The 27065-nt window shown below is 40.1% G+C and overlaps 1 protein-coding gene and 1 long non-coding RNA gene across 2 annotated transcripts in view; one reads left to right on the top strand and one right to left on the bottom strand.

The window, feature by feature from the left end:
* Positions 1-11924: 11924 nt before the first annotated feature.
* Positions 11925-21728, bottom strand: LOC116780647. Its single transcript, XR_004354688.1, has 3 exons — positions 21718-21728; positions 14288-14293; positions 11925-13797 (listed from the first exon to the last, which is right to left on the bottom strand). It is a non-coding gene; the product is annotated as an uncharacterized LOC116780647 (long non-coding RNA).
* The window catches only part of TGFBR1 (transforming growth factor beta receptor 1), a 34151-nt gene continuing 21777 nt past the window's right edge, over positions 14692-27065 (top strand). The window contains exons 1-3 of the mRNA XM_032708897.1: positions 14692-14813; positions 21764-22015; positions 22396-22638. Of these exons, the coding sequence (XP_032564788.1) occupies positions 14726-14813; positions 21764-22015; positions 22396-22638 (583 nt within the window). The 5' untranslated portion in view covers positions 14692-14725. The remainder of the gene's footprint in view (positions 14814-21763; positions 22016-22395; positions 22639-27065) is intronic.

Genomic DNA, 27065 nt, shown 5'->3' with positions numbered 1-27065 from the left:
AGAGGTGACAGGGTGATGGGATCAGACAGAAGAGCTCCGTGAAGGAAGAAGAGAGAAGACTAATAAAAATACACAGATTTTAGGAGATACTGAACTAGAGTTCAAGTTGGGTCCAGCAAAAGGAGTCCAGAGCTCGATTTGTGCCAGTCCTTTTACAGAGCTAACCCGGGAACTGAAATGGTTAAGCACCAGAGAACTCTCAGTGTTTGTTTCCCACCTCTAACATTAATCTGCAGGCTACAGTAATTGACTGCACACCCTTTAACTGAAAGAAAGAGAAGGCAAACAAAAAGTTCATAACCATTTGAAAAAGAAATACTGAATTTTACTGGAAACATTTATTTATCATGGATACTTTGGGGATTGGTGCAAAATGCAGGAATACATAGGCAATCACTCACTACAGACTCTTTCTAGGTGAAAAGCATTTTTGTTTTGAAGGTAATTGGCACATGAATTAAAAATGACTTTGAATATACTACTCAAAAGAGGACTTGATTAGAATCGAACAACAGTTTCAGCGGAAACATTATTTTTAATGCAATGTTACTGGCTTGTATTAAATTTGACAGCTAACTTTGGTCCAAAGAGGAGACATGAACTGTGTCATTTTCAAGAGACATGCATTAAGTCACAGCACTTTTGTTCTAATTTACCTGCTCTTTAATAATCAAAAGGAATTAAGACTCCTTGGTAACAAATGAAAACATTTTTCATTGTGTGTTTCACCTCCTCAAGGACCATTCTTTTAAAAAAGTGCAAATACTGCAGCAGATAGCCCCCGATTAAAAAAATAATACACAAACCATACCTGTTATCGTCACTTGCTTTATGCAGCCAGATATAACTCCTGCCAGCAGGGCAAATGTGTACTTACAAGTTGTTACTCTTTAGTATTTTGAAAGCATACAGCACAATCAGTAATACATCTGTCTGAATTGACTGAACACATCCATGGACCTTGTGGTACATTCAATGATTTTAAAATAATTTCTTGAGGTGAAATTGGTGAGGGTTGGGATTTTTTTTTATTCTGAATTTGTAACACATCTTCCGATTGTTTAAAAGTTGGTGTGAGAGAATATAGGTTTTAATCTGATTAGGAAAAGGGGAAAGTCATATTGGGAAAAAGTGCAGGAATGTGCATGCTGCACATATAAATGCAGGCACACTTATGTCCAAATACCTTTTTCATCCTTGCCACCTTATATCCCATGACTGGAGACAGTCATTGACTGCCTCATATATATTTTACCTCGTACATGGAGATAAATGTTATATTAGGATGGAGGAATTTCTGATAGTCAAATTTACAAATCTGAGCTCAACAAAAATGTAGCTTCCCCTCGAGTCACTTTCCTACAGTCTCTTCATGATTGCAAATATTCCCCCACAGGGTCATATTTGTACTGAATTGTGAATACCTTACAGTCCTGTTCTGTCCCACTGAATTTTGTTAGCAATAGGTAATCAGCAGGTCCTTTGCCCTTCTCAGTTGAGGGATCTTTTCCTCTGGGCGATGGCAAAACATGTCATGTTACCATTTATCAGCAGTGTGCTGCTCTGCCCAGATGAACCACAAGCAAGATGAGTGGTTTCTCCTCTCACTGCTGCGATAAGCAAGCCAAACCTGTGAGTTTTCTGCGGTGTAGCATGCAAATCTCAAAGGACTGATAATTAACAAAACTCATCTTGGTGTGACCAAAGGCTACCTAGCCTTGCCTCAGAGCTGTGCAGTGAAAGAAGAAAAAATGAGTTGCAGTATGTCCTGCCTTGAAGATTCCACAGTTCCTCTTCTTCTGTGCTGAAATTTAGGTGTTACTTGCAATTCTCAGTACTCTCCTGGAGAGAGAACCTGTCTTCTAGATTTTAAAAGGAATTAGATGCTAGAATTGCAGTTCCATTTTGGTGTTCAAGTATTGGAGTTAATGGTAGCATGCATCTTAAAAAACATCTCATTGGGGTTTGGCTGTTATTTGTTGGTTTAATATGTAGTCAGATCCTGCTCTCTAACTGTTCCTCCCTGCTGTTTCTCCTTAATGCATCAACAGTAGCTGTCCAGATATAGAAATATTCTAGATTAGCATCTACTTAAATACTTTGCTACTGTAACCTGAAACCTAGCCTCCCTTTTTAACCTGTCAGAGGACTGTTATTTGCTGCATCTTAAAAGGCCTATTTGTACCTTGTACAGCTTCCACTGTTACCTGTCGATCTAACTTTTTACTTACCAGATTCTCTTCCACTGTATCTGTAATAAAAAAAAAATAAAAAAACAAACAAACAAACAAACAAAAACAACAAACAAACCTACTAATTTTACTCCTAATTAATGGCCATATGTACATACAATCTAACATGGAGGTGCACCCAGAGTGGATGGTTCAGCTCCAGCAGTATTAGGCTTTGCCTGCAGAAGAGGGGAAAAAAAGTCAGAACATCTCCTCGTCCTGTGTGGGCAAGAGAGGGCAATAGAATTACAGACAATGCAGACTGTGGGAATTTCTACATTGAGCCAGTTTGCCTGGGGTAGAGTTAATTTTCTTCACAGTAGCAGGTATGGGGCTGTGTTTTGGCTGTGTGCTGAAAACAGTGCTGTTAACACAGGGATGTTTTCATTATTGCTGAGCAGTGCTTACACAGCACCAAGAATTTTTCTACCTCTGACCCCACCACACCAGCAAGGAGACTGGGGGTGCACAAGCAGTTGAGAGTGGAAGCAGCCAGGATAGCTGACCCCAACTAACCTAATGGATATCCCATACTATATGGCATCATGCTCAGCATAAAAAGCTGGGGGAAGAAGGGGGAAGGGGAAATATTTGGAGGGATGATGTTTGTCTTCCCAAGTCACAGTTCTGCCCGATGGAGGCCTGCTGTCCTGGAGATGGCTGAACAATGCCTGCCAATGAGAAGCAGTGAATTAATTCCTTGTTTTGCTTTGTTTGCATGCATGGCTTTTGCTTTACCTATTAAACTCAGCTCATGACTTTTCTCACCTTTACCCTTCCAATTCTCTCCCCCATACCACCCTGAGGGAAGTGATCCAGCAGCTGTGTGGGGGCTTAGTTGCCAGCCGATGTTAAGCCACGACATAGGTCTGAAGTCAGTTCAGCATGACACTCTGGTGTTGATCAGAGGTAACATTATAACCTTTCCTCACTGGTCTCAGGGGTACTAGTGATGCTTCTGCAGAAAAGGGAGTGACAGCCCTGTTTAACCTTATATAAGAATTAACTAAGATCACCAGCAAATTCAAATTCAGACCAGGATTATGATGACAGTGCCTCTGCAGGAAGGGTAGGTTTTTTACACTGCACTTGGACCATGTTCACATGATTAACAGCATAATAACTGTGTTTTCCACTGAGCAGTACCAATACCACCTCATAGGCATTTTGTTTGACCTTCTTTGTTTCCAGATACATCCACCAAGATCCCAACCATAGTAATGGCTTGCTACTGGAAAAACATTATCTCCCCACTTATTTAGAGGATGGGTTGGTTTTAACCTCCAAAAAATGTTTCACTGGTGTTTAGCTTTGCTCTACAGTTATGTATTTTAACTTTGCAGTCTTCAAGGTTTCAGTTATAGAGTCACAGAATATGCTGAGTTGGAAGGGACCCATCAGGATCATCAAGTCCAACCCTTAGCCCTGCGCAGGACCATCCCCAAGAGTCACACCATGTGCCTGAGAGTATTGTCCAAATAGTTCTTGAACTCTATGAGGCTTGGTGCTGTGACCACTTCCCTGGGGAGCCTGTTCCAGTCCTCAAGCACCCTCTGGGTGAAAAACCTTTTCCTGATATCTAACCTAACCCTCCTCTGACTCAGCTTCATGCCATTTCCTCAAATCCTGTCACTGGTCACCAGAGAAAAGAGATCAGTTCCTGTCCCTCAGCTTCTCCTCATAAGGATGTTGAAGACTGCAATGAGGTCTCCTCTCATTCTCCTTTTCTCCAGGCTGCACAAAAGAAATCCCTAGGGCTTGGGAAGTCCCTAGTGTACATCTGTGAACAGGTTGTTTCAGAAGTATTCACTACTGTCTTTCACTGACTTTGGTTCTGCCTACAGAGTAAGAACATGTCTGTCTCTCAGCAGCTTTTCCCATATCACTACTCTGCAAAGTTTCTCTATCATTATGGCAAAGCTGCTCTTAAATCACAAATTTAACTCAGACATTTTCTGTTCTTGATCTCAAACATCCAGGATTCAGAGGTAGCCCATACCAGGAAGACACAGCAATCTTGACACCTTACACTCACAAGTCAAGATCTTTCAAACAAATCCTGAGACTGTCTGCCTCCTTTGCTGGGATATTCAAAGCCAAAACCACTGTATAAAGGCTAATTGGCTTAACAGTTTGGAAGAGTACACTAAAATTTGCTATGGCAGAGCTGATCTGAGTAATTAAAGCATACACCACTGACATAGCTTGAGCATTTGGGGGGTTATTTAAAAGTGTTTTCATCCTTAAGACTGCAGAATTCCCATCTTGATCTCCGTTTTCATCCAACTAAAACTTGCAGAAATTCAAAAGAGTAGATATAGAACTGCTGTTTTTGCAAAGGCTTCAGATCCAGCCAAAGCTGATGCCGTGCATTAATCCATGTGAATTAGAAATGGACATACAGACTTGTTACTAAAAAGTAAAAACTTAATAGGCAGAGTTCATTGAGATAGTTGAATGTGTATTCACTATCTCTATCCTTGCTTTATTGTAATTTGTCTTAGAATGGTAGAATAATGTAGACTGGAAATGGTCTCAGAAGGTCATCTAATGCAACTACCTGCTCAAAGTACAGCTAAGCTAACTTCAAAGTTAGATCTTCTCGAATTGCAGGTGAAGGAACTGAAGGTGCAGCAGTGTGCTCAGATGCCTATACCTCCATTTTAAGGCGAGAAGTTGGTATTATATGCCATAACTTTTTTCTGTTAGGGTAGGAAAGTGTCTAGTTGATGGACAGAGAATTGTAACCAAAGTCAGAATAGGTTTGTGGTCTTGGCCTCTCAAAATACTATCTCCTGAAGAAAGACCTATTTCACCTATTATGAAGAAAATGTTGGGGCAGAGAAGTAAGGTAAGTTAGTAGAATGTAACTCACAGTGTACACAACGTAGCTATTGATGATATATCAGACGACACAGCAAGCCTTAGACACACACTAGCGACGTCCTGTTCTCAGTTGAGTGTCACACAATGACAGATAACAAACTACTCATTCTGTGAAAGTCACTAAATTACAGTATCTTTCTTACAAAATCCAATTGCTCATCACCAAGAGAAAAGGTTAGGAGAACTGATGAATAGCCTAGATGGGGGATCAAAATAGTCACAGCTGCATCCTCTTGTACTGGTACACTCAGTAAGACATAAGGTGGAAAGGGAGAAGGGTAAGACAAGTAAAAAGGACAGGGGAGGAGGAATAATAAGGTTCTGAAGTTGTGGTGAACTCTATGAATGAGAAACTGGAAGGAAACAGGAAATTATCGGCTCTGTTTTGGATCTATAAAAGCAACTCCAAAGGCAATAAACAAGCTAGTCTACGGATTGGAGCTATAAAAGGGACAATGAACTTGGAGGAGATGATTGTGAAGAGCAGCCCAGTTAAATCTGACATGTCAAACACAGTAATGAAAAGAATTTATGTATCCATGTCCAAAATTCATGATCCTCTAATTTCCCCTCAGCCACTGGTAAATATCCATAGGCAGCTGTGCTGCCCTTAACACTTAGGGCTATGAAAGAACAAGAATTTCTTTCCATAGCTCATGAATAAGAATCCACAGTCATTGAAATAGCTCCAGTAGGAAGGACTCAAGTAGCACTCCGAATATCCTTAGTCTTACAAATAAGGCCTGTGAGCACAAATCACTTGGGCATTAAACCTATCTTTTCCACTAGAATAATAGGTTAAAATGTAACAGCTCTCAGGCATACTTTTGCAGAAAAACTCTGATTCTAGATAGAATCTATTAACTCTATGAAGTTTAGACAACCCTGCTCACAAGACTTTCTGCTAATTTTTAAGTGAGTATCTCTGTACATTGTGCAGAGAACTTAAACATCAACTGTAAAAAACTACAGTGACAAGACTTGAGCTGCCTAAATTTAAAATAAGTTACTTCTAAACTTCTGAAACCTCTTTCAATCAAAGGCAGGTCAAGATAAGAAGCAGAGCAGCAACTTTCTCTCATCAAAAACTAGAGCCTGCTCAAAAGTCAGTCCTAGTTCACAAGCAAGAGAAGTCTAAATTTCTTTTAGCCCAAAGTAAAATACCACAGATGAATGTGGTAACAATCCATCTATTCCACTGCTTCTGGGAGAACTTGTCAGTGTCTTTCATTATTATTAGTAGTGTCCAGTGACAGCTGTGACTCTCCCATCCAAGCCAACTCAGAAGCATACAGAGAAGTAACTACAGGACAAAGTTAGAAGAGTACAGAACAGGACAGGAACCTTCTGAGACTCAATCATGCCTTTACAGTTTTTGATGGCAGTGTTCAAATTCACACTGCATTTCAGGTTCAAGAGGTTTATGGCGAATTCATTTCACAACATTTCTTCCTCATTTTGCTCACAAGGAAAGCAATATCCACAGAACTAGAATTACTCATCAAGGGCTTCAATGACTAAGATGTGGTGTGGCCCAAGAGAAAGGATGATCTCATGTTTGTGGCAACAGAACAGTGCCCAGAGGAATGCAATTCTGTCCCTGATTCAGTCACAGAAGAAAAGCTCCACATAAGTGGATCCGTTTTCGAGTAGGTTACAAATAGTGTGGAGTAGATCAACATGCAATACCATGAGGGTTAACATAGGCCTAAGTCAGTTCAACCATATCCAAACACCTCTGTGTTCCACATCCCACATTCTTTCTTGTGCCCGCAGAAAGCGCAATGTATCAAAAACACCCTGAAAGTAAAAGATACTTGTTCCTTTCTGGCTTAGCTCTTTGGTTTGGCTCCTATGGGATAAGATATGGGCAAGTGTCAGCAGAAGGGAGGGCAGAATCCCAAAGCCTCTCAGTCTCAGAGAACAGTTATCTTACAAATGCTGAGAAGTCTCTCTTCTCAGCCAGGCCATGAGAACAAACTAATTCTGGTGTGTTTGTAGGCCAAGCCATTTTAGGGAGTTGATTCAAGTGGAAACTGAAACTGTATTTAAAAAAGAGCCACAGCCAGGCTTCAAAATATAACACTTACACAATTCTTTGACCTTTAGAAAAGTTCTAAGAAAATCTGTATCCTGGAAAAAGATAGAGCATTCAGCTTCCCAAGCAAATCTGTTATTCTGAAAACTAAGAGCATAATAGACTGTACTTCTAATGAATTCAACTACACCTACAAAATGAGTAATCTTCTCCATAAAACTAAACTGAAACAGAATGATACACAGAGATACTCTAATTCTAATCTTTTGTCCTACTGAATCTTGAACATTTATTAGGCTCTTAATTTTCTGTCCTGTAATACAATCATTAGTTTCGACAAAATTAGTGCTATGACCAGTTAGTTAAAATGAAATCATCTCCTTGCTAGTGAGGGGGTTTCCTTTCTCATCTTTTTCTCTTCACTAGATCAAATGAATATATATTCTAACTACCATAATTTCCAATATTTTGTTGGCAGGATAGTCCAGTGCCATGATGGGCACATTCCTGACCTTCATTTAAAATGCTTATTTTTTTTCTTGATTTTATCCTGTCTTTAAATTAGGAAGTGATGTATTTCTCCTGTTTTTTGGTAATGGTTGCCTTTAAACACCATGAACAACAGGCAGTTTGGTTGTGTGGGTGTGATGACAGTATTTTCACCACTACTATTGCAAAAGTTCTAGGATATGTAGTTTCTCTAGAATCTTGGTTTAACATTCTTACAGCCCCAAGAGAGATAATTTCTTCAGCAATCTAGTATCCAGTCTACTAGGACTTCTTGGATAAAAGTCAATTTTTGGAATTACACTCCAGGGGTATGAGTGATGGAAAATGATCGTGGTAACAGAGAAACAGAATTTTGAGAAACAGAATGAAGTAAGTTATTATTTGCAACCAGAAAATGTTGTTCAGAAGAATTCCTGGGCTAACTCAGAACTGAAAACAGCATGAATTATTATTTTTGTGTAGGTCCAGCGAAAAAAGTCTTCCCTCTCAATAATGTCACTTGGAAATGGAGAAATAACCAAGGACTCAAGTAATCTCAAAATTATATATTCTTAGAGAAAAGTTAGAAATTTAATTGATCAAGAACTGGTAAGGAACAAAGCTCTGCAAAGGATTTCTACCATCTTTCTTGTCACTGAATTATTTGTAAACTTATTCAAATAGATCTTTAGTCTACTTTTGTCTTTTTCAGTTTTTACTCCCAAGTAGTTAAAAACTCCATTATTTAAAGGAAAAAATACCTTTTCAGAACATACTACAGGAAATCTCCGTATAATTAGCTTGGTTAAGGTATAGATAGCATCTTCATAGATGAACTCTAACTATTGTTTGCAAATGAACAAATGAAAACTTACAGCAAATACTGCTTAGAGAGACAACAGAAATGGGATTTTGAAACAGCCAGGTAGAATCTGAACTGTGATAGAAAGTTTGATGCTATCACTTCAGGTAACATACAGCCACATGCACTGAAGAATGAGAGTGGATAGGGAATACGTAACAAGTCTAGAAAAGCTGCAGCAAAACAGGCAATTCCAACAGCGTGCTATAGAGTAAACTCTCTTCTCTCATTCCCAGTTTGAAGGGTTAATAAATCAGTGTAAGGAATGAATGAATGAATGAAGATATGTTACTTTCTTCTCTCTTCTTTTTTATTTTATTTTTATTGTGAGTTTACACTCTACTGAACAAAGTGTTTCTTTAATGACAAAGCAAAAGTTTTATTAAAAATCTGTTTGGTGGGGTTTTTTTAATGATAACTGATATTTAATCCAAACTGTGGTCTAGATCCCCAAATCTAATTTTGGGGTCTTAGCAGCTTATCACCACAATTCTCACATCCTACTCTAGGAAATTTCTTGTCTGCTATGAGCCCTAATTCCATCGAAGAGGAAGTCAAGTTTGTCAAACCCACAGGATGCCTGCCTGCTAACGGGTACACAGAGATTTACAATGGCAAAACCTTTTGATCTGTGCATTCCTAGAGAGACATCAACTTTTGGTGAGTTACACATGCTGCTCCTCCTCTACTCAAGGCAAAACTGAGCCCAGTCTCAGGAGGAAAATGACCTTTTTTGAAAAGCACCCTCAATTTGGTATGAGGAGTAGTGTTCAAACAGGTAAAAGCTGTACCTCCACAACAAAAAAAGTATCCCTCCTTAATTAGAGACAAGCTGCTTTAATGCATGTATCCTTTGCTGTAGTCATAGGTGAGATGCCCATTCAATTTCAGTTACCATAGCAATATAAGGTCTTCAAACAGACAATGATGTGCAGTCTAAAGCAATTTCCAGACACCGCTGATGTCAACCTTTGTGCTTCAGGCAACCACTCCCTAAGCTAACTAGTCTTCCTAGTCACTGATGTGTTTATCAACATGTCTTGAACCATACACTTTCAGCATGAATCAGACCTCTCTTTAGTGAGACTCACAGTGGACACCACTCTTTCTGACTACCTGACTTCAAATGAAGTTGGATTAGCACACATAGTAAACAATCTCAGCAGCTGATGGGCTCTACAAGCTGGAATGAAACACCAGTTTCAAGGGGTTTAACTGCCATCACTGAGATCTGCTTAAAGAACTTAGGATACTATAACATGTCAAAGTCTATTTGCTATACAATAAGGAGGGTGTCAGCTGGAGGGATCAAGCTGATGTGGTGTATTGCTGGGTTGCCCAACTTGTAACTCAGAGATATGGCACTGGTGTGTTTCACAGACTGAATTAAAAGTAAAAAGAGTTTCATACATCTTAAACTTTAACTGGCCTTCTGTTAAAGGAGATGGTTAACTGGTTTTTCAATAACTAATATCTCACTCTTTTCAGCTTCAGAAACACTGAGGAAGCAAATCAGACAATGTTTATAAAGGTTATAAAATGAGTAATTCTGGGTATTTCATAAAGCAGTGACTTCAAAAAAGTCTTTTGCTTGTCTCTGATTTAGCAAGATTACAGATCTTTGTGAAACTTTCAGATTTGTATGCTTGCAGAAACCGCACGCTAATAAGCACTTTGATCTTTTCTGTCCTAGTTTGAGTAAAACTGCTTGGAAAAATCAAGGACTGGGGTTAGGGGCTGGTGGTGGGGTTTTTTTCAATGGTGTATTCTGCTGTTTCGATAAATGTTACGCAATTCCATACTTTTCCTCTTGCTGAGTTCCTTGGTGAAAGTAATTAGTAAACATCTTGATGCACTAAATAGTTCTTAAAGAAACCCAACCAATGAACCAAGCAAATGTATAAAATTTAGCTCATTACCATGGACATACAATTGTAAAAACTGCAAATGAAATTCTGCAACACCATTATATCTTCTTGCTCTAGCAGTAACTGTGTATATATTGTTGTTGAGAGAAAGATTCATTAGAATTCTTTATTACCCTGATACAGTACCGTTTACACTGAAAGACTAATAAAGCTTTTAGTCATCACCATTAATAATATTTCCTATCAAATCTCCATATATTTTTACTTTAAAAGCCAAAAAAATTCTATTTACTAGTTCCTGTTTTCCAAAGTAAATCAACCTGTAATGCCAGAACATTCATGTTCTTGATCTGTCTCAAAGACCAATCTATAGAACAAGTTGGTTTGTACAATTGTCTATCTCACCACTTGTCCCTTTCCAAAATTTCTTTTATTTTAATGCACTATGTAGTTTCTTAGTATGTGGGGTTTTGCATTGCAAAGTTCTGCTTGAACCTTTCATGCAGTTGCAATTATTTTGTTTTCCATCTCCCAGAAAAAAAACATAAGAAATGTTCAAAAACTGACAATAATTCTTCCAAGAAATAAAACCAGCACTAAGTAAAAATTAATTATTTCACCCTCTCTCCCTATGGGTACTGTACATGTTGTATGAATGTCACGTTCTAGTACAGAAGAAAGAAATTAATCAGTGTTTAAATTGCAGATATTCCCTATATAATAACCTGGTTTAATCTAAAAAGCAAGGATTTTTAAAATAGGTCCAACCCCTTTGATGATTTACACAAATCTTAAGAAACCAGAGAGTTTGTGTTTTCTGTGTAGCCTTTCTTTGTGTTCTACCTTGCATTAAAAAAGTATGATTTTTGTTGCATATTCCTATAATTGGAATATAATTATGTTGTAAATTCATTAATTTGTGACATAAATGAGCCTAGGTAAAATGAGGGTTTAACCTGTTCTTCTAACTATATTTCCACTGATGACATTATTTCCATTTGCAGTAAGCACTGAGGACTGAAGTAAGTAACAAGTGCTCTGAAGGATTCCTTCACAGGTGATACTGAAGAACACTGTTTAGGATATCCAGTTAAAATGCCATAAACATACAGTGGTGATGAATTGCTTAGTGTTGAACTTTCATATTGAAAAATATGAAATTGTTTTTTCATGCTATTTTGGCAGAAAAAGGGTGAGGAATTATTGTAATCCTGTAAAATCTGAAATCACAGAATAGTTATCTTCTTCCTAAATAAAATGTCACTTTACAGAAAGGCATATCTTGGAAACTGTTCTACTGACTGCGTCATTGTCTATCTTAGCCTCATTTGCCCAACTAGCATGTCTGAGGATGAATGTAACTAGATGCAGTCATCAAGATCACCTTGTTTTCTTCGGACTGGTATTCAATTTGTTTGCAGACAAGAGGAGAAATTGATGATTTAAATCTTCTCAGACCATCATCTTTATTTTGTAATTTTTCTTTAACTGCTCCATTTTGTAGAGAAAAAAAAAGACAATTTTGTTTCCAAACAGGACATGTAACATGAACTACTTTGCAACTCAACATATAAATCTAAGTACCTCTCATATAGCCCTCCTAAAAATGCCAGGTACTACCCACATGAGCAAACCTCCCGCTGCACTAAAAGCAGTCATGAAGCTAATATGAAGGAATGGGAAGACCTAAACGTTGGAAGAAGGGAATTGACTGCAGAAGTAACAGTGGGAGAAAGATGATGGAAAAACAGTGGGAGGAATCTTACAGTGATAAGGGGGAAAGGTGCCAACAAGAACAAGACCCAACTGTGTACCAGAGACCTCTTAACATCAAGAGTCTGTATCTTAATCAGAATTTCTTAGGCCTTACCTTAATCAAGACCACAAGCTGCAGTCTTAAGAAATATGGAGTAGAAGCATGGCAAGAAAAGGGGATATTCTGGACATGCAGAACTAATTTCAGTAGCTTTGCTTCTGCCCCACATTTACTTTGGCTTTTAAATCTAATGTACACGAGATTACAGATAGATATCCAGGGACCAGGACACGGGATGGCCTAATTTTAGGTATTTCTTCAGTATTGGTCTTTACCTCATGCATGATATGAAAGATGAGTAAGGCCTGACAAAAAAAAAACAAAAACAAACCATTTAATTTGTGGTGGTACTGTTCACTACTTGAAAGTGACTTGAATCTGTCTTAGTTGGTGAGTTGTTATCTGCAAGTTATTGATTTATTTTATTCTTTCTATGGCCAGCAGCCAAACATCACTCAGGATGTTAATTCAGGATGCCCCGCATAGGACTGAACTGGGATCCCTGAAAAAAACCCTTCACCATGCTCTGCTTCCTGTTCTCTGCCTTCCTTCAGTGACATGGTCTGTGACCCTTCCTTAAATCCAGAAGATCTGTGACAGGGAAATGAATAGTGGATTTCTTTTTTTCCCTGAGCATATAATTTTCTTAACTTACAGTTTCAGTGCTCTATATGAACTTAAAAGGTGCCTTGGGATTTGAGCAATTTTAACAGTGTTTCAGTATTTCTTACTGATGCTAGCATATTTATTTGAGGATTAGCCCTTTAAGTAGTTCTACATATGGATAACTAAGAACCTGTTTGCCTGTTGTTGTCTGCTTCAGTAGTTCATTACAGCGTGAATCTATATCAAATCCAGACGTTTGGTCCAGCATCAGTCACCAAGTACATGTCACTGAAATGTTATTTTGCAAGGGAAAATATAAATAGGATCTGTTTCTGTATGACAGTGATCATTAGAGAGAAGGAATGAATTAAGAAAAATTTACCTCACTTCAAACAGTTAAGTTAGCAAGATTCTTACCGAGGTGAAGTGTACTGTAGGAGAAACGAGACTTTTAATAAAGGCAGTGTTGGCTGAACAACTGCAAGTAAAAAAGAGACAGGAGATCAGTGTGACATGGCAGTGAATGCGGTACTGGGAGGTTGCTGTGGAGGTTGCTGGCCTGAACACTGTGAACTGAGAAGTCACCATCTGGCAGAGACAGTACACGCAAGTGACCGCAAGTAACATGGAAAAGTACCCATGACCTACGTGGCTTGGACGGTGATGGGAGGGTCACAAAGCAGGCAAAACAAGCAACAGAAGTAGTATAAACGCATATGCTGAGGGTCTCTGAACTGATTGAGAATCTGAACGCAACAGTCAGTCAGTGGAGCTGAGGAGTGCAGTGGATTCCCAGAGCAAGCAGATATCTGTGGGAGAGGGGTGACCTGATCCCAAGAGGGAAGAGGAGAGCCTCTCCTCCTGCTCTGCCACCCATGCTAAGCTAATAAAGCTGTGGATAAAAGTAACAGCCTCAGTCCCGGTTATTTTCTTCACGGAGCGGATTCTAGTTGCCCCAGGTTGTAAGATTCAAGTAGCACCCCAGAGAGGTATGTGGACTGCTCAAGTTCGTCTCCGATACCCAGTTAACTCCTGCAGCGAGTGCAGACTGTGCCATAAGCCGGGAGCTGCACACGGAGCCTGGAACCGCTCTTCCCTCACATGGTGACAAACCTTGCGGGCTCAACCCTGCGGTTCCCGGTGCTGCGGGAGGGCAAACCCTCCCTCCTGGATGGCGGAGCGGCCGCAGGACTGGCAGCGGGAGTGCCGGGCTGTCCCGTCAGAACGGGAGCGGGCATCTGCGCGGGGAACGAGCTGCCAGTGCCTGTGAGCGACAGCCACAGCCCGCGCAGGGAGCAGCCGCGGGGCTCAGCCCGCTGCCCCCTGCCCACCCGCAGCGCCTCCCAAGAGGGGTAACTTAGTGGCTTTTCCTCCGCTCCCGAGGCAACCCAAGGGCTGTCCAGATCCTCTGGCACCTCCCCCTCCAGCGGTCCCCACGGCTCCGGACCGCAGCGATGCCAGCGAGTCCCTCCCCGCCGCCGGCAGTGCCACTAGCACCTCCTGGACGTGTGGAGAAGCTCCGTGCCCTCCACCGGCTGCTCACCCGCCAGGACACCCCTGGTCGCTCCTCGCCGCCCGGGTGCATCCCGGAACCGCGCGGCGGGGACCGGCTGCTGTCCCGCCGGGACACCCCCGCTCCCGTTCCCCCCTCCCGCCCCCGCCATGAGGGGGCAACCCCCCCCCCCCCCGCGGGTCGCCCCCCGCTCGCGCCGCCTGTTGTTGTCCGGGCTCCCCGCGGCCGCCGGGGGGCGGGGCCGGGACGCGGCGGCCAATCAGGCGGCGCCGCCGGCGGCGCGTCGGTGGCAGTGGCGGCCGAAGCGGGCTGGGAGGGCGCACGCAGCGCGAGCGCCGCTCCGTTCCCCGCGCGGGCGGAGCGGAGCGGGCGGGGGTGCGAAGCAGATCTCGGCTCCGGGGAGTCGCGGCCGGGACATGGCGGCGGCGGCGGCCGTTCGGCGGCGGCGTCCCTGGGCCCTGCTGTGCGTGGTGGCGGCCGCGCTGCTCTGCCCCGCGGCGGCCGGTGAGTGCGCGCGGGTGCGGGGAGAGGCGAGAGCGGAGGGAGGGAGCAGGCGCAGCGGCAGTGCCCGGGGCGGGGAGGGGGGTGCGGGTGAGGAGAGCGGCGGGGGACTGCGGGTCCCCGCCGGTTCCTTTCAACAACATGGCGGAGGGGCCGGCTGGGGCGGAGTCACCGCCCCCCCACCCCCGGTGTCCGAGCCCGGCGGGGACCGCTCGGCCCTTTGTTGGCCGAGCGCGGCGGCGGCGGCTCCGAGGGAGGAGGGGCGGTGGGAGCTCCCCGCCGCCCCCGCCTCGCCCCCGCCGGGCAGCGCTCCGGGCGGTGTCTGCCCGGGGTAACTTTCCCGCGGCCGCCCCGGCCCCTGCCCCCGCGGGGACTATGGCAGTGGCCCGCGAAGGGAACTTTGTTATCGCTGGCGGAACACCTCCGCCCCTCCGGCCCTCCCTGCGGACAGAGGAGCCCCTGAGAGCCCCCCAGCTCCGGCCCGGGGTGCGCCGGCAGCGGGAGGAGCAGCAGCCCCCGGACGCTCAGAGGCGGTGCCGCCGCGGAGCGGAGACGGAGGAGCGGGCGGTGCAGATACGTGTTGAATGTTCCACGTAGCGGGAGTGACAAGAGACTGCCCCGGCTCCGGTCGCGACACAGCACAGTGTGCCCAGCACCTCCTCGTCAGGGTGCTCGGTGAACACCAAGCCGTGAAAATTAAGTCCTTGGTGAATATTGTACGGGGAAGCGGTTTTGTTCCTCTAGCCTTCTTTACCTATGCTCTTTTGCGAGAGAGATCTGATATCAGAGCTGTGCTGTTGCAGAGCTAACGTATGAAACAGGATTGATTAACAGTATTCATAAGTGCAGGAATTAAAACCTTGTCATTTATTTTCTTTTTTTTTTTTCTTTTTTTTAAAGGCCACTTCATTCTGCAGTTTGGGACATATGTCCTAACAGGGTATACAACTGTTTGAGACATGAAACCTGATTTAGGTTTCAGTTTCATCTGTATTAAGTTAGATGATGACGACAGATATGCAATATCTGCATTTTATAAACAATCCACTTATTAAATTCTTCTGTAGTTGGGTTGTATATTGCTTTGAGTTTTTAAAGAGGAAGTGAGAAGCACCACAACTTCTTCAGTTACAGCTTCAATCTGGATCTTTACCATGCTGTTCATAATTCAATTTAAACTCGTACTCATGCTGTACCAGTTAAAAAAAAAGTTACTTAAATAAAGCATAACTTGCTATACTAAAATATGGTTTTAATCACCCATTTTCTTATTGAAGATGGTGGAGAATCTCTCATGTGAAAACAGTCAAATAAGCTTAAGTTACCCGTGTGTTCTTGAAAAGGTGCGTCAGGATTTAATAATTTAAAGCTTTCTTATGTAACACATTCAATTTAGATGTTGACGGAAATTTTACTTCGATTTCAGCTTTGAACTTTTCCCTCCTAATGCCTCTCATCAATCAACAGTTTTCCCTTAATCTCAAGCATGAAATTAAGGTCTAAAAGCTTTATGTGAAAACAAGGCAATAGGCTCCCGTACAGAAGCTTAGGCATGGTAGTGGTGGTGTGCTACCTTTTGTTTAAAAAGGGAGAAATCCTTTCTGTCCAAGGGGAATGGGGAGGGATCCAGGGTTCTTGATTCATAACTCATAGAGAGGCCCTGGTACTGGTAAGGGGGTTAATTTGCTGAACATTGTGTCTAAGTTGACAAAGTGAAAATAAGCTTTCTGGTTTTCACTGTGTAAGTCTTTATTCTTACCGAAATTCTGGGGAGTCATCTCTCGTAAACTCTTGCAATCATTCAGTTGCTTCTAACCTCAAATAAAGGTAGCAATCTGATTCATATGGTGGAATGAATTTAAGTGCAAATGAAGATCTTTCCTATTTCTGTTTTTGTAACACTAGTAAAATTATAACCTAGCCTTTTACTTTTAACTTTGTTCTGGTTTTTTGTTTATTTATTTATTTGAACAAAACTCTTCTAGGAAAGATACACTAGCAATTGTTCTGGTATCCTGCTGTAAGAGGCATGAACATACCTGTGGGTAATGTTACCAATGAAAGGCAAAAAACCTGATAGTGCCATTTGGCACCTGCACTACAGAGAATATAATACCACTTTTTTGAAGCTCAGATTTTACATGAGGTTTTATCATTGTTTGCAAGTTGAGGGTAGGACCTTAATAAACTAGTTTGTTTTCTTGACTGCATCACTTTGATTGGTAAAACCTGCTGTTTGCAGTGGAAGTTTTACTTAACAAAGATGGATGAAATGTATGTGAAAGTTTTCCTGAAAACTTGATATCCAGTGCTGTTACTTAATATGAGTTAAACTTAAGAAGTGCATTTGTGAGAAAAATGCATTAGTGAAGGTCGTGAACTATCATGATTTTAAAAACTGTACCTATGTCCCAGATATTTTAAGACTTAAACATTTTTGTATCTTGAGCTAGAAGAGTTCAGAACAGATGAATCAGGTGTATTGTTTGAGGAGGTTGAACTAAAGACTCAGAAGCTGACAGCACTGTTCTGTATTATGCTTTTTTGTTTCTAGGAAATTTTATTGCAGAGGAAAAAACTACCAGTGAGCACTACAGCTCTCTTGCTCATCCTCCCAAAATCTATTAGTCTCTTGAACAGCACAGCCACACTCCTTTATCCCTTGAAACTCTGCATCTTGTGAAACCAAGGGATCTAATTGTTCTTGTGAAGTTCTGCTTCTGGTGAAATTTTTGTTTCAAAAATTGTATTTTCCATGAAAAAAGAGAGATTCTTCTCTTGGGATGGAATTTTTTCACATAATGTTGGTGTTGGGGTGCTGAGAGTATTTGTCTTTTTTTGTAAAAACAGAGATATATTATTAAATAAAGTATTAATAATTTAAAATGTTAATTGCTTTTAATAAGTTGTGACTTGGGTTGTTTGTTGTTTGTTGGGTTTTTTTAGAGCACCTCATCGGTTTTAACTGCTGTAATACCCCTTGTTAGCATCCTTCAAGAGACTATTTCAACATATGACTTCCAATTAAAAATTCTTTGGCTGAAGGTGGTGTTGTATGCTAAACTGTCTGGTTGAAGTAGTTCTGCAGGATGTTATCAAACATTACACAGTGATTCACAGGGTTTTATGTAATTCTAAACATAAAGACTTTGTGCAATTTTCTTACTTTAGAAAGACAACAGATACAAAAAAGGCTGTTTCAATAGGTAACTAATGGTACAGACTTCTAAAAAGTTAAGGGGATGGGATGTACCTAATTCTCTTCACATTTTGTATATAGTATTAATATCTGAGCTCTTGGGAACCAGCTTATTTTAAGTCTTGTCAAGCTGCGTGGTTTCAGGGTCTCGTTTATGCTGCCCGTTCGCTTAACCCTCACCAGGGACTTTCCAAGCTGCAACACCCATGCAAGAGAGACTTCTTAAAGGGAAGACAAAACTGTCACACTCAGAGTCTGAGCAATTACACAAGTAATTGTGTTCATCATGAGAGGTTAATCCATTTTTAAATCAGATTGAGATATGAGAAATATGTTGTTGATAACTTCTATGACACAATATGTGTCATAAACCACACACACACCCACTTTCAGAACTCTGTTGTCTCACTGTTTGCTTTTACGGTAGTCAGTCATACAAAGTAGGAATGATTATGTAGAATAGTCCTAGTGCACTGAGAAAATGCAATAGGGAAGGAACTAGATCATTGTGTTGACCCAATTTTTGCTCTAGACTATGTCCCTGGTTGTCTGTATAACTTTCACTGCATTTGTGTAGCTGTCTGTGCTGTAGTTTCTCAAGCCTTATATCTCTTAAACAGATATGACCTTTCATTAGTTGGTAGTGGAGCTTCATGCTAGTGGTTCCATCCAAACACTGTTGTAATACTTAAAATAATTCTCTGACATGGAAAATATGGACTAAGTCTTAAGTTAAAACTTTTTTTCCCTCTTCTTTGAATTTAATAGTTTTGAAAGACGTCTAGAGTTCTTTGTAATAGTAGATTTAAAAGGTGTTTTCCAAATTTGTATTGAAATGCATTTTACCTGAAATATGTTACTGGCTCTGGAAGATCAGCTTACATCAGAGTTGTCATTCTCTCATCCCATTCTTTTATCAATCCATTCTAGAAATGTATGAGTTCATTTCAGTGAACTTGGAGACCTGACTAATTTCTGTCTGAGTTCTTAAAATTACTATAGTGCTTCTCTGAGAAGAAGAGGGACTACTTGGAGACAAAGCAAAAATTCATATCTCCAAGAGGACAACAGTGTGCTATTTTTTTCTTTGATATTAGTTAAAAGTGAAAACACTTCCTTATAGGAATGATTTAATTACAGCTGGTTTTTGACATCTCCTCATCCCATTGATGTTAAATGTCACCTTCCTACAATGTGTTCATGTGGTTGTAGTCTGTTGTTTTACCACAGATAACTGGAGAATGACACATGGGCAAAGATACTCCAATTCCGTATTCTCTCATCCTTGTATGGATTGTTGCTGAAGATACTGAATTAGTTTTCCTGTTAGTAAAATATGGAAATTCTCCTTTTACCCGCTTGAGTTGGGGGGCATGAGGAGTCGTAAGTGGCCAAAGTAGGAGGGGGCTGAAGCATTTTTAATTGGTTGTGGTTTGGTTTTTTTTTTAAGATATGCCCACTAGAGTGCAGCAAAAACCTGTATTCCTGGGAGCTTTGGCTTATTCAGCTGATTAGGCATTGTCTTTCCCTTCTGTGGGAGGGGGAGAGTAGCTTCAGAGGGAAGTAGTGATCTATTTGTGCGGAGGAAATCATTCTGTTGTGTGTGACAGTGTACCGTGTCTCGCAGGAGACTGGAAGGTAGTGGCGTCAAACAGGAACAAAAGTGTGTATTGTATCAAGTTACTCTAACAGGGAATTCTGTAGCAAAAGAGAGGTGGAAACCAAGCCAATGAGGAAGATAAGATGCCAATGTGTTACTTAGTCATGGTTGTAACAGTGTGTCTGTACAGCTTCCAAGATCAGGAAGATGAATGAGTGTAACAAGGTCAACCCAAACCTAATTTTTTTTTACTTCAAGTAACTTGGCCTCTGTACAGTGACTAAATGTAAATATATCTCACTGAGTATCTGTCTTTTGCTGTAGGCATTCAGATACATGTGTAGTTACGATGAGCCAAAAATACCATTTAAGTAGAAAAAAAGGTCATGGATGAAGCAAGTGAGATAAAGGTGTGCTTGTTAAAAAAGTTGCAAGAAAATGTGTGAATATTTTAGGAAACTTTTCAAGATTTTAATGGGTTAAAAATAATTTTTTCAGATGTAAATTGCCAAAGGCACAGCGACAGGAAAATAAATATTAAATATTCTCTTAGTTAAGCTCTGAATAATAACTTTCCTTGCTTCCTTGGTTGGTGGGGGGTAGAGATATGGGTGGGAAATTGCATCTTCAAAAAGTAATACTGTTAAGATTCACCTTCCCATGTGCCAGTTCTCCTTTCATCTACCTTCTAATTACTTTTTTCAATAATCTTCATAATAAATAATTTTGCAATCCCATTTGTGGGTTTTTTCCTCCTCCCTTTTTCTGACTGGACTATGTGCTGGTGAATCTCTGAAGTCAGGTTATCTTTCCATAGTGGGTCCTTAAAACTTGATCAAATCTTCAGTAACAGTAGAAGATGATTTGCAATTATTTGGTTTCATTCAAGACCTTGCGGGAAGGAGGTGTTTTTGGAAAATGTTTCTCAGAATCCACACTTCGAGATGATATGTGTATATATTTGAGAGCAGATCACCATTTATTTAAATCCATTATATACAGTGATAGAGAGGGGAGTAAAATCCAAGGCTGTCCAGGTGGTTATATCAAACTCTTCCATTTAAGTGAAATACCAGAGTTCAGATTTGTGGGACCTTTGGCTTTGCCAGCTATTAATCCTCATGGTTTTGGTGGGAGTTTTGTATGTACCCTCGAAAGAGATTTTTTTTATGGCTCAGTACATTTTTTGGTATTTTGGTCATGAATGTTTAATGTTTTAAATCTTTCTAAATTTCTGTATTTCAGTCTTTCTTTATGCATGTACGCAAGTCCCAGGCTAGCTTTTGGCCTCCACTGGTGAATAAGTGGAGGCAGAGTGTATGGATATTTTTGCTGTTGCCACTGCACTGTTTTCTGTCTGGCTTTGGTCTGGTAAATGCAGGAAAAAATAGAGAAAGAAATTAGAAGTAGTAGTCTTCCTTCTCCAAGAACTTCTGCAATGCAAAGAATGAAACCTGATCATCCTAGAGATGATTAGCCTGTCATTCCTGCTTCCCTCCTTTACTACTGCAATTGATAGCTTTAGTAAATCACGAACTTGAGTAATGTAAGACAGCATTTTCCTGTGGCTGCATAAATAACAAGTCTAAACCACCACATTCTGCTTCTGTGACAGGATGTGCTTTCAGGTCATGCAAGGTTTGGTTTTTAGTGAGGATCAAACTGTTATATGCCCTTTTGGCACTAAATGAAAACCATCAAGTAACGTATAAAGTAATAATCTTGGGTAACCAGCAGCATCCTATTTGTCACTTAGAAAAGATGTACCTGTGGTTATTGTGGGAAAAAATGGCATTATTTGTATTTGGTTTGAAAATAGCAGAATAGCATGCTGTAGAGAATACAGTGCTGTTTAGAAGTTTGATCTTTAGTGTGAGGAACTGTAATGGATGAAGGATAGGATTTCAGCCTTTCTCTTTTAATACATCATTATGTAAGGAGAGATGACTTCAGCTTTAAATTTTACTTTCTTCTCCTCATCTAACTTTTTTGTCCCTTGTAGTGTTGTCTTTCAGTGATTTGGCTCTGTGTTTATGTAACCAAAAAGATTACAGACCTCCTAGCATTTTGAATTTATATTTCCTTAGTCATTCAAGTTGTTTCTCAACTCAGAACGTGTACCAATACTAACATTAATGTTTTTTCTTAATACAGAATTAGAGTGTTACTGCCATCTATGTACAAAAGACAACTTTACGTGTGTGACAGATGGAGTATGTTTTGCCTCAGTAACGCGAACTGCAGACAAAATAATACACAATAGTATGTGTATAGCAGAAGTTGATCTGATTCCCCGAGACAGACCGTTCGTTTGTTCCTCCTCCACCAGAGATGGAGTCTTTACTGTGCCTCATTGCTGTAACACGCCTCTCTGCAATAAAATAGAACTTCCAATTCCAACACCAGGTAATGGAGGTTTGGCTGTTTTTGTTTTTCCTTCGTTTTTTCAAACAGAAAATTCTATAAGCATGGAAGTTTCAGTTTTGAAGTTTGTAGGTAAATTTGAAGGCCTAAAGTACATCTTATGTTTTGCAAGTACAATTTCATGATATTTGAATACGAATTGTAGTCTTCTGGGTAGGAATGTTAGGGCCAGTTTTGAAGACTTACAGTTAAATGGAAAGTGTAAGTAAGCACATTGTTTTTTCCTTTGTAATACTTATTTTGATTCTTGAAACGGTTACTGTGCAAAAGTTTTAACAAATACCTTGAAATAATTTGAATACTATAAGTTTAGTTGCATGAAAGGAAAGAGTTTTACCATTTTCTTTAATTTTTACTGTCAGGCCCTACTGCAGAAAAACCAGCTTCTAATCTAGGACCTGTGGAACTGGCTGCTGTCATTGCTGGACCTGTCTGCTTTGTCTGCATTTCACTAATGTTGATTCTATATATTTGTCATAATCGTACTGTAATTCATCATCGTGTGCCAAGTGAAGAAGACCCTTCATTGGATCGTCCCTTTATATCAGAAGGAACTACCTTAAAGGATTTAATTTACGATATGACAACTTCAGGCTCTGGTTCAGGTAAAGGCACACTTCTGGTAGTTATTACCCTGTGTTTAAGAGCCTTGTAATTCCTCAGGTTTTTTTTTTATATTGTCAAATCTACTCAAACGTATAATTAACTGGAGAAATTACTAAAAAAGCAACTTCCATGCAGACTCATTCAGTATCAGTGAAAACTGAATGTATAGAAATAAGTGAAATAAAAGAAAATTGAGTTGTTGCTACTGTTCCTTATCATTCTTAGAGTAGCCTGATATATATATATATATATATGTGTGTGTGTGTGTATTAAATAATGCAGGGAATATCACAGTCACCTGTTGTAAATGTTTTGTTTCCTGTAAGGCTCAGTCATTTACCTTTTTGTTCTGTGCAGTACAGCTAAACTACCATCTTCTATGGTTTTTAGATAATTTGTGAAGGGTTTGTTTTTTTAGCTTTAAATTGGAAATTCATTTATGGGTGTAGCTATTGGCGTATGAAGAATATTCTGAATTCTGAGTTAATATTTTAGGCAGTTATGTTTGTTCTAGGAAGGATATAGGGAAGTAAGACTTAGAGACTATGGAGAGTCAGAGATTTACATATCTTGGAATGCAGAAAGATTTTATATATAATTGTTATGCTATTAGAACCATAAAACTCCCTATTTAATGTCTCCAGATACAGACCTCTAAAGAAGGCTGAAAAGAAATTCAAATTAAAACTTAGTTGTCAGTTGGTCTTTTCATTTGTTATCAGGAATATTCCTTCATTTTCCTTTTGGCTTTCTTCCTTGTGGTGCTTCTGAACCTCTCTTTGTTTGAAAATTCTGGAAGTACTCCTTCAAAATAAGCTCTTGAAAAGCAGAGAATCCAAGTTAGAAGAAACTTATGATTCTTCTTCTGGAGCAAATGGCTAGAAACTACTGACTGTTCCCTTGCCTATTGGCAAATTACCCTTTAAGTAAAAGCAGCATGCTAGGGAATTAGCTTTCACAGCTGAATTCAGGGCACTCAAGCTGGTCTAGACTCCCAGAGCACCTGACCTACTATAGTATTTGAGCACTGGCTTCTGGTGAATGCATCAGAGGAAAACCAACAAATGTGGTTGATTTTGACTTACCCCTAAGGAGACTCTTTACTAATTTGCTTTTATGCTTGAAAGACAGTCACGTTTCTTGTAAAACAAGACTGGATGTTTCCTTAAAAGGGATCTATTAGCTTCAGCTGCAGTGAGTTCCATGTTGTTGAGCTGTTTGTAAGACAAGGATTGGCCTTACTGTTCTGTACATCACTGTGATTATGGCAGTGAAATAGGAGATACTTCAGGTACTTGTTTTCTGTACTGTTGGCTGTGTATATATTTGCAATGACTTGTGTCACTGTCTCAAAATTATTCAGTTAATGACTATATAAATTCACAGTGCTCTTGCACTTGAAACGATAATTTTCTTGTGTCCTGAAGTAAGCCTGCAGCAACTGAATCTCATTGAAATGTGTGTTTTAATCCAGAGTTTGGGTATAGCACATTTAAAATTGAGAACACTGTGCATTTATGGAATAAACTGGGGGTGGAAAAGAGAGTTGTGGAAGGGAGAAAAGCCACAGCTGCTAGTTAAAACAGTGCTTAACCCTGTCAGAAACTGAACTGTGTGAAAGGAATGGTGTTGGGACAAGAGATTGCAAAACCACAAAGGATATGTACAGAACAGGCAAAATAATCCACACCTAAGAGGCACAGCTAAGAAAGTGTTTAGTCTGGTGACACAAAGGCTATGTTCTGCTCCTAAATTCATGTCGAGGGACTAGAAGAGCTCATAGTCTATAAATAAAAAGGATTCTACCGATTTTGTTAATTTGGTGTTCTGTAACGAGAGGCGTATAAAGCAGAGAAATTATCAAAACTCTACAATTGAGCTTCCTGTGCAGATCAAAAGGGAGTCAGGATTCATTTGCTGCTATGGTGAATAGTAACCTGCTATTAATTATTCAGTCTTGACTTATGTTAGTGTTGCTCTTTGTTCCATGACGAACAAGACCTGAAACAAGTAGATGCTTCATGAAAGGAATTGATGAAACATCTAAAATAGATCCTTCTGCTGAAGCTACAGCTTCTAAGAGAAGGATTTCAAAGTCTTTTGGAACTGAGAATGATTTTCAGATCATGATGTAAATCTCTAAATATCGGCTACATATTGTATAGACAGATGGGGATGCCCATCTGTTACTCTAACTCACTCAATGATGAAGTAACTTAGTTGGAAAGGAGTGGAAAGAATTGCCTAAAATGGGGGGAAAGCTTTGAATAGTACTGGTAGGTGACTTCAAGCAGGAGCTATTTAGGAATCCAGAGGGTCCCAAAAATCAATGCAAAGGTGAAGTGAATTTAAAGCTCCTTAAAAACTTCTGCAGTTCATGCAAGCTTGAAGGGAATGAGATTTTTCAGTCCATGGAATGTTGTTTGGTTGGGGTTTTTTTTGTTACTCTTCAGAGAAAGTTTTCTGGGCAGAGACTTACAAACAGAACAAAATTCTAGCAGCTGCTCTTGTTGGCTACCTTTAATGCTTTAGAACTTAATTCCTGAATTATCCGGATTACTTACAAACTTCTTATGCATTGAACAGTCATTAGTCTAAACTAATTGGAGTGTGGTTAGGATATGGAAAAGAAAAAGAACTTTTTTCTTTTTGCTAGACTCTCAGAACACTTGAGGATACTTCGATGCATAAAAATGATGATGAAGGTTTCAGGAATAAATTGGATGACAATGGCTGAATACAAGGGGTCGAATCTTTCTTCATGCACAGTTAAAAGGAGCTGTATTCTATGAGCCTGAAGTATGGTTGTGCCGAATGTGTGTGTCAAAGGCTGAGGCTGTAGCTGTCTCCTGTGAGCTGCTTTTCGAGCAGTCTGGCTCATAGTACAGCAGATGCTCAAGTTCCTGGTGATGCAGGGCTGTGTTTCCTCTATAGCAAAAGGAGGAAACTGCTCATTTGCAACAGAAAGTCTGTAATGAATTGCTATGAATGCAAGATAAATATGGATTCTAATCTGGTTTTGTTTAGGAGCAGTACTAGGAGAAAGGTCAGTTGCCAAAAACAGAAGTCGAATCTTTTAAATACTGTAAAAATAAGTATAGGAATAAGTGGATAGATCACAGTAGGGTTTTTATCCTATTGTGACATATTAATGTGATGACTGGGGTGTTATAATGTGAAATTGAAATACTTCATGTCTGGAAGGTTTAGAGCTTAGTATCTGTTTAGAGGTTGGCTGATATCCTTGGACATATTTTTTAAACAAGGAGGGATGTCTACACCAAGTTCAGAGCAGCACATCTGAAACTGAAAATGTACAAATGGTTTTCTGATACAGCTGTAGGAAAAAAGTACTAGGCCCATCACCCATTTCAGGTACATAAAATCAGCTTTGATATTGTATTTGATAATTGCCAGTGGACTTTGCAGTAGTACATGAGTTCTAAGGCAGAAGCTTTCTATGGCCAATGAAATCAAATTTTCTATTTTCAGGGTTGAGTTTGATCCTGTAGTTGTTCTAGCCTTTTCTGCATTTCAAAAGTCTGTCCATAAAGAATGCAAGTTAGGCTTCACAGAAGAGCCTTTACGGTTTGGGCATGCAGCATAATTGACCTGAGGACAGCTATTACAGTAAAAGTTTTAACTTTCTCAGTAGAAATTATTGCAGTACCTGACAATGCTAAAGTCACTGGTGCAATGTGCATTTTTATTCCTTCCTTTCTTCATGTAGGTATGTTGTCAGCACAGATCATACAGAAAATTCCTGTAGGTCTAGGAATCTTGACCTTGGTTGAACACTGGAGTGTTTTAATTTGCACTCCTCAGACTAAGATATAAGCATAGCAATGGTGCAGACCAGATCAGGTGTCCTTCTAGTGCTGCTGTTAGCAAAGAATGTCCAGAAATGCAGAAATGGACAAGAATTAGTTATTTGAGCTATTAGTTGGGATTTATTTTCTATAACATAAGGAAATACAGGTGTTCTGTCAGCTATTGGAACAGTGATTATGGAGTAATAGATTGCAAAGTGTTTGGTTTAAGTGAAATAATCCTGTACCAAAAGAGCTTATTGTAAGCAGATAACCTGGCTGATGCATTCATCCTGCAGTGTAGTATCAATGGAGAATCCAGTGACAAGCCTTGCAGTTACAACAGGAAAGATTTAAAATGAACAGAAACCCACTCTGGTTGAGGGATGCCACTGCCTGTATAAAATTACTGAAGCGTGTTAAGAGGTGCTCTGTGCTTAAAACATGTAGATGTTCCAAAGCTATAAAATCTTCATGAATGTAAACCTTTTTTTCAAGTATAATTGCTGCAAGGTGCACAAGAATGGCCTCTAAAAAGGGAAGCTTCCATTACAAGGATGTTTTCCTATTTTGCAGTGACTTGGGATTACTAAGAGGCTACTGGCATACTTGGGCAT

This window comes from Chiroxiphia lanceolata, chromosome 1, assembly GCF_009829145.1.
Source record: "Chiroxiphia lanceolata isolate bChiLan1 chromosome 1, bChiLan1.pri, whole genome shotgun sequence".
Classification (NCBI taxonomy): Eukaryota; Metazoa; Chordata; class Aves; order Passeriformes; family Pipridae; genus Chiroxiphia; species Chiroxiphia lanceolata.
Note: the sequence above shows the minus strand (reverse complement) of the source record. Positions and strands in the feature narration are given on the sequence as shown.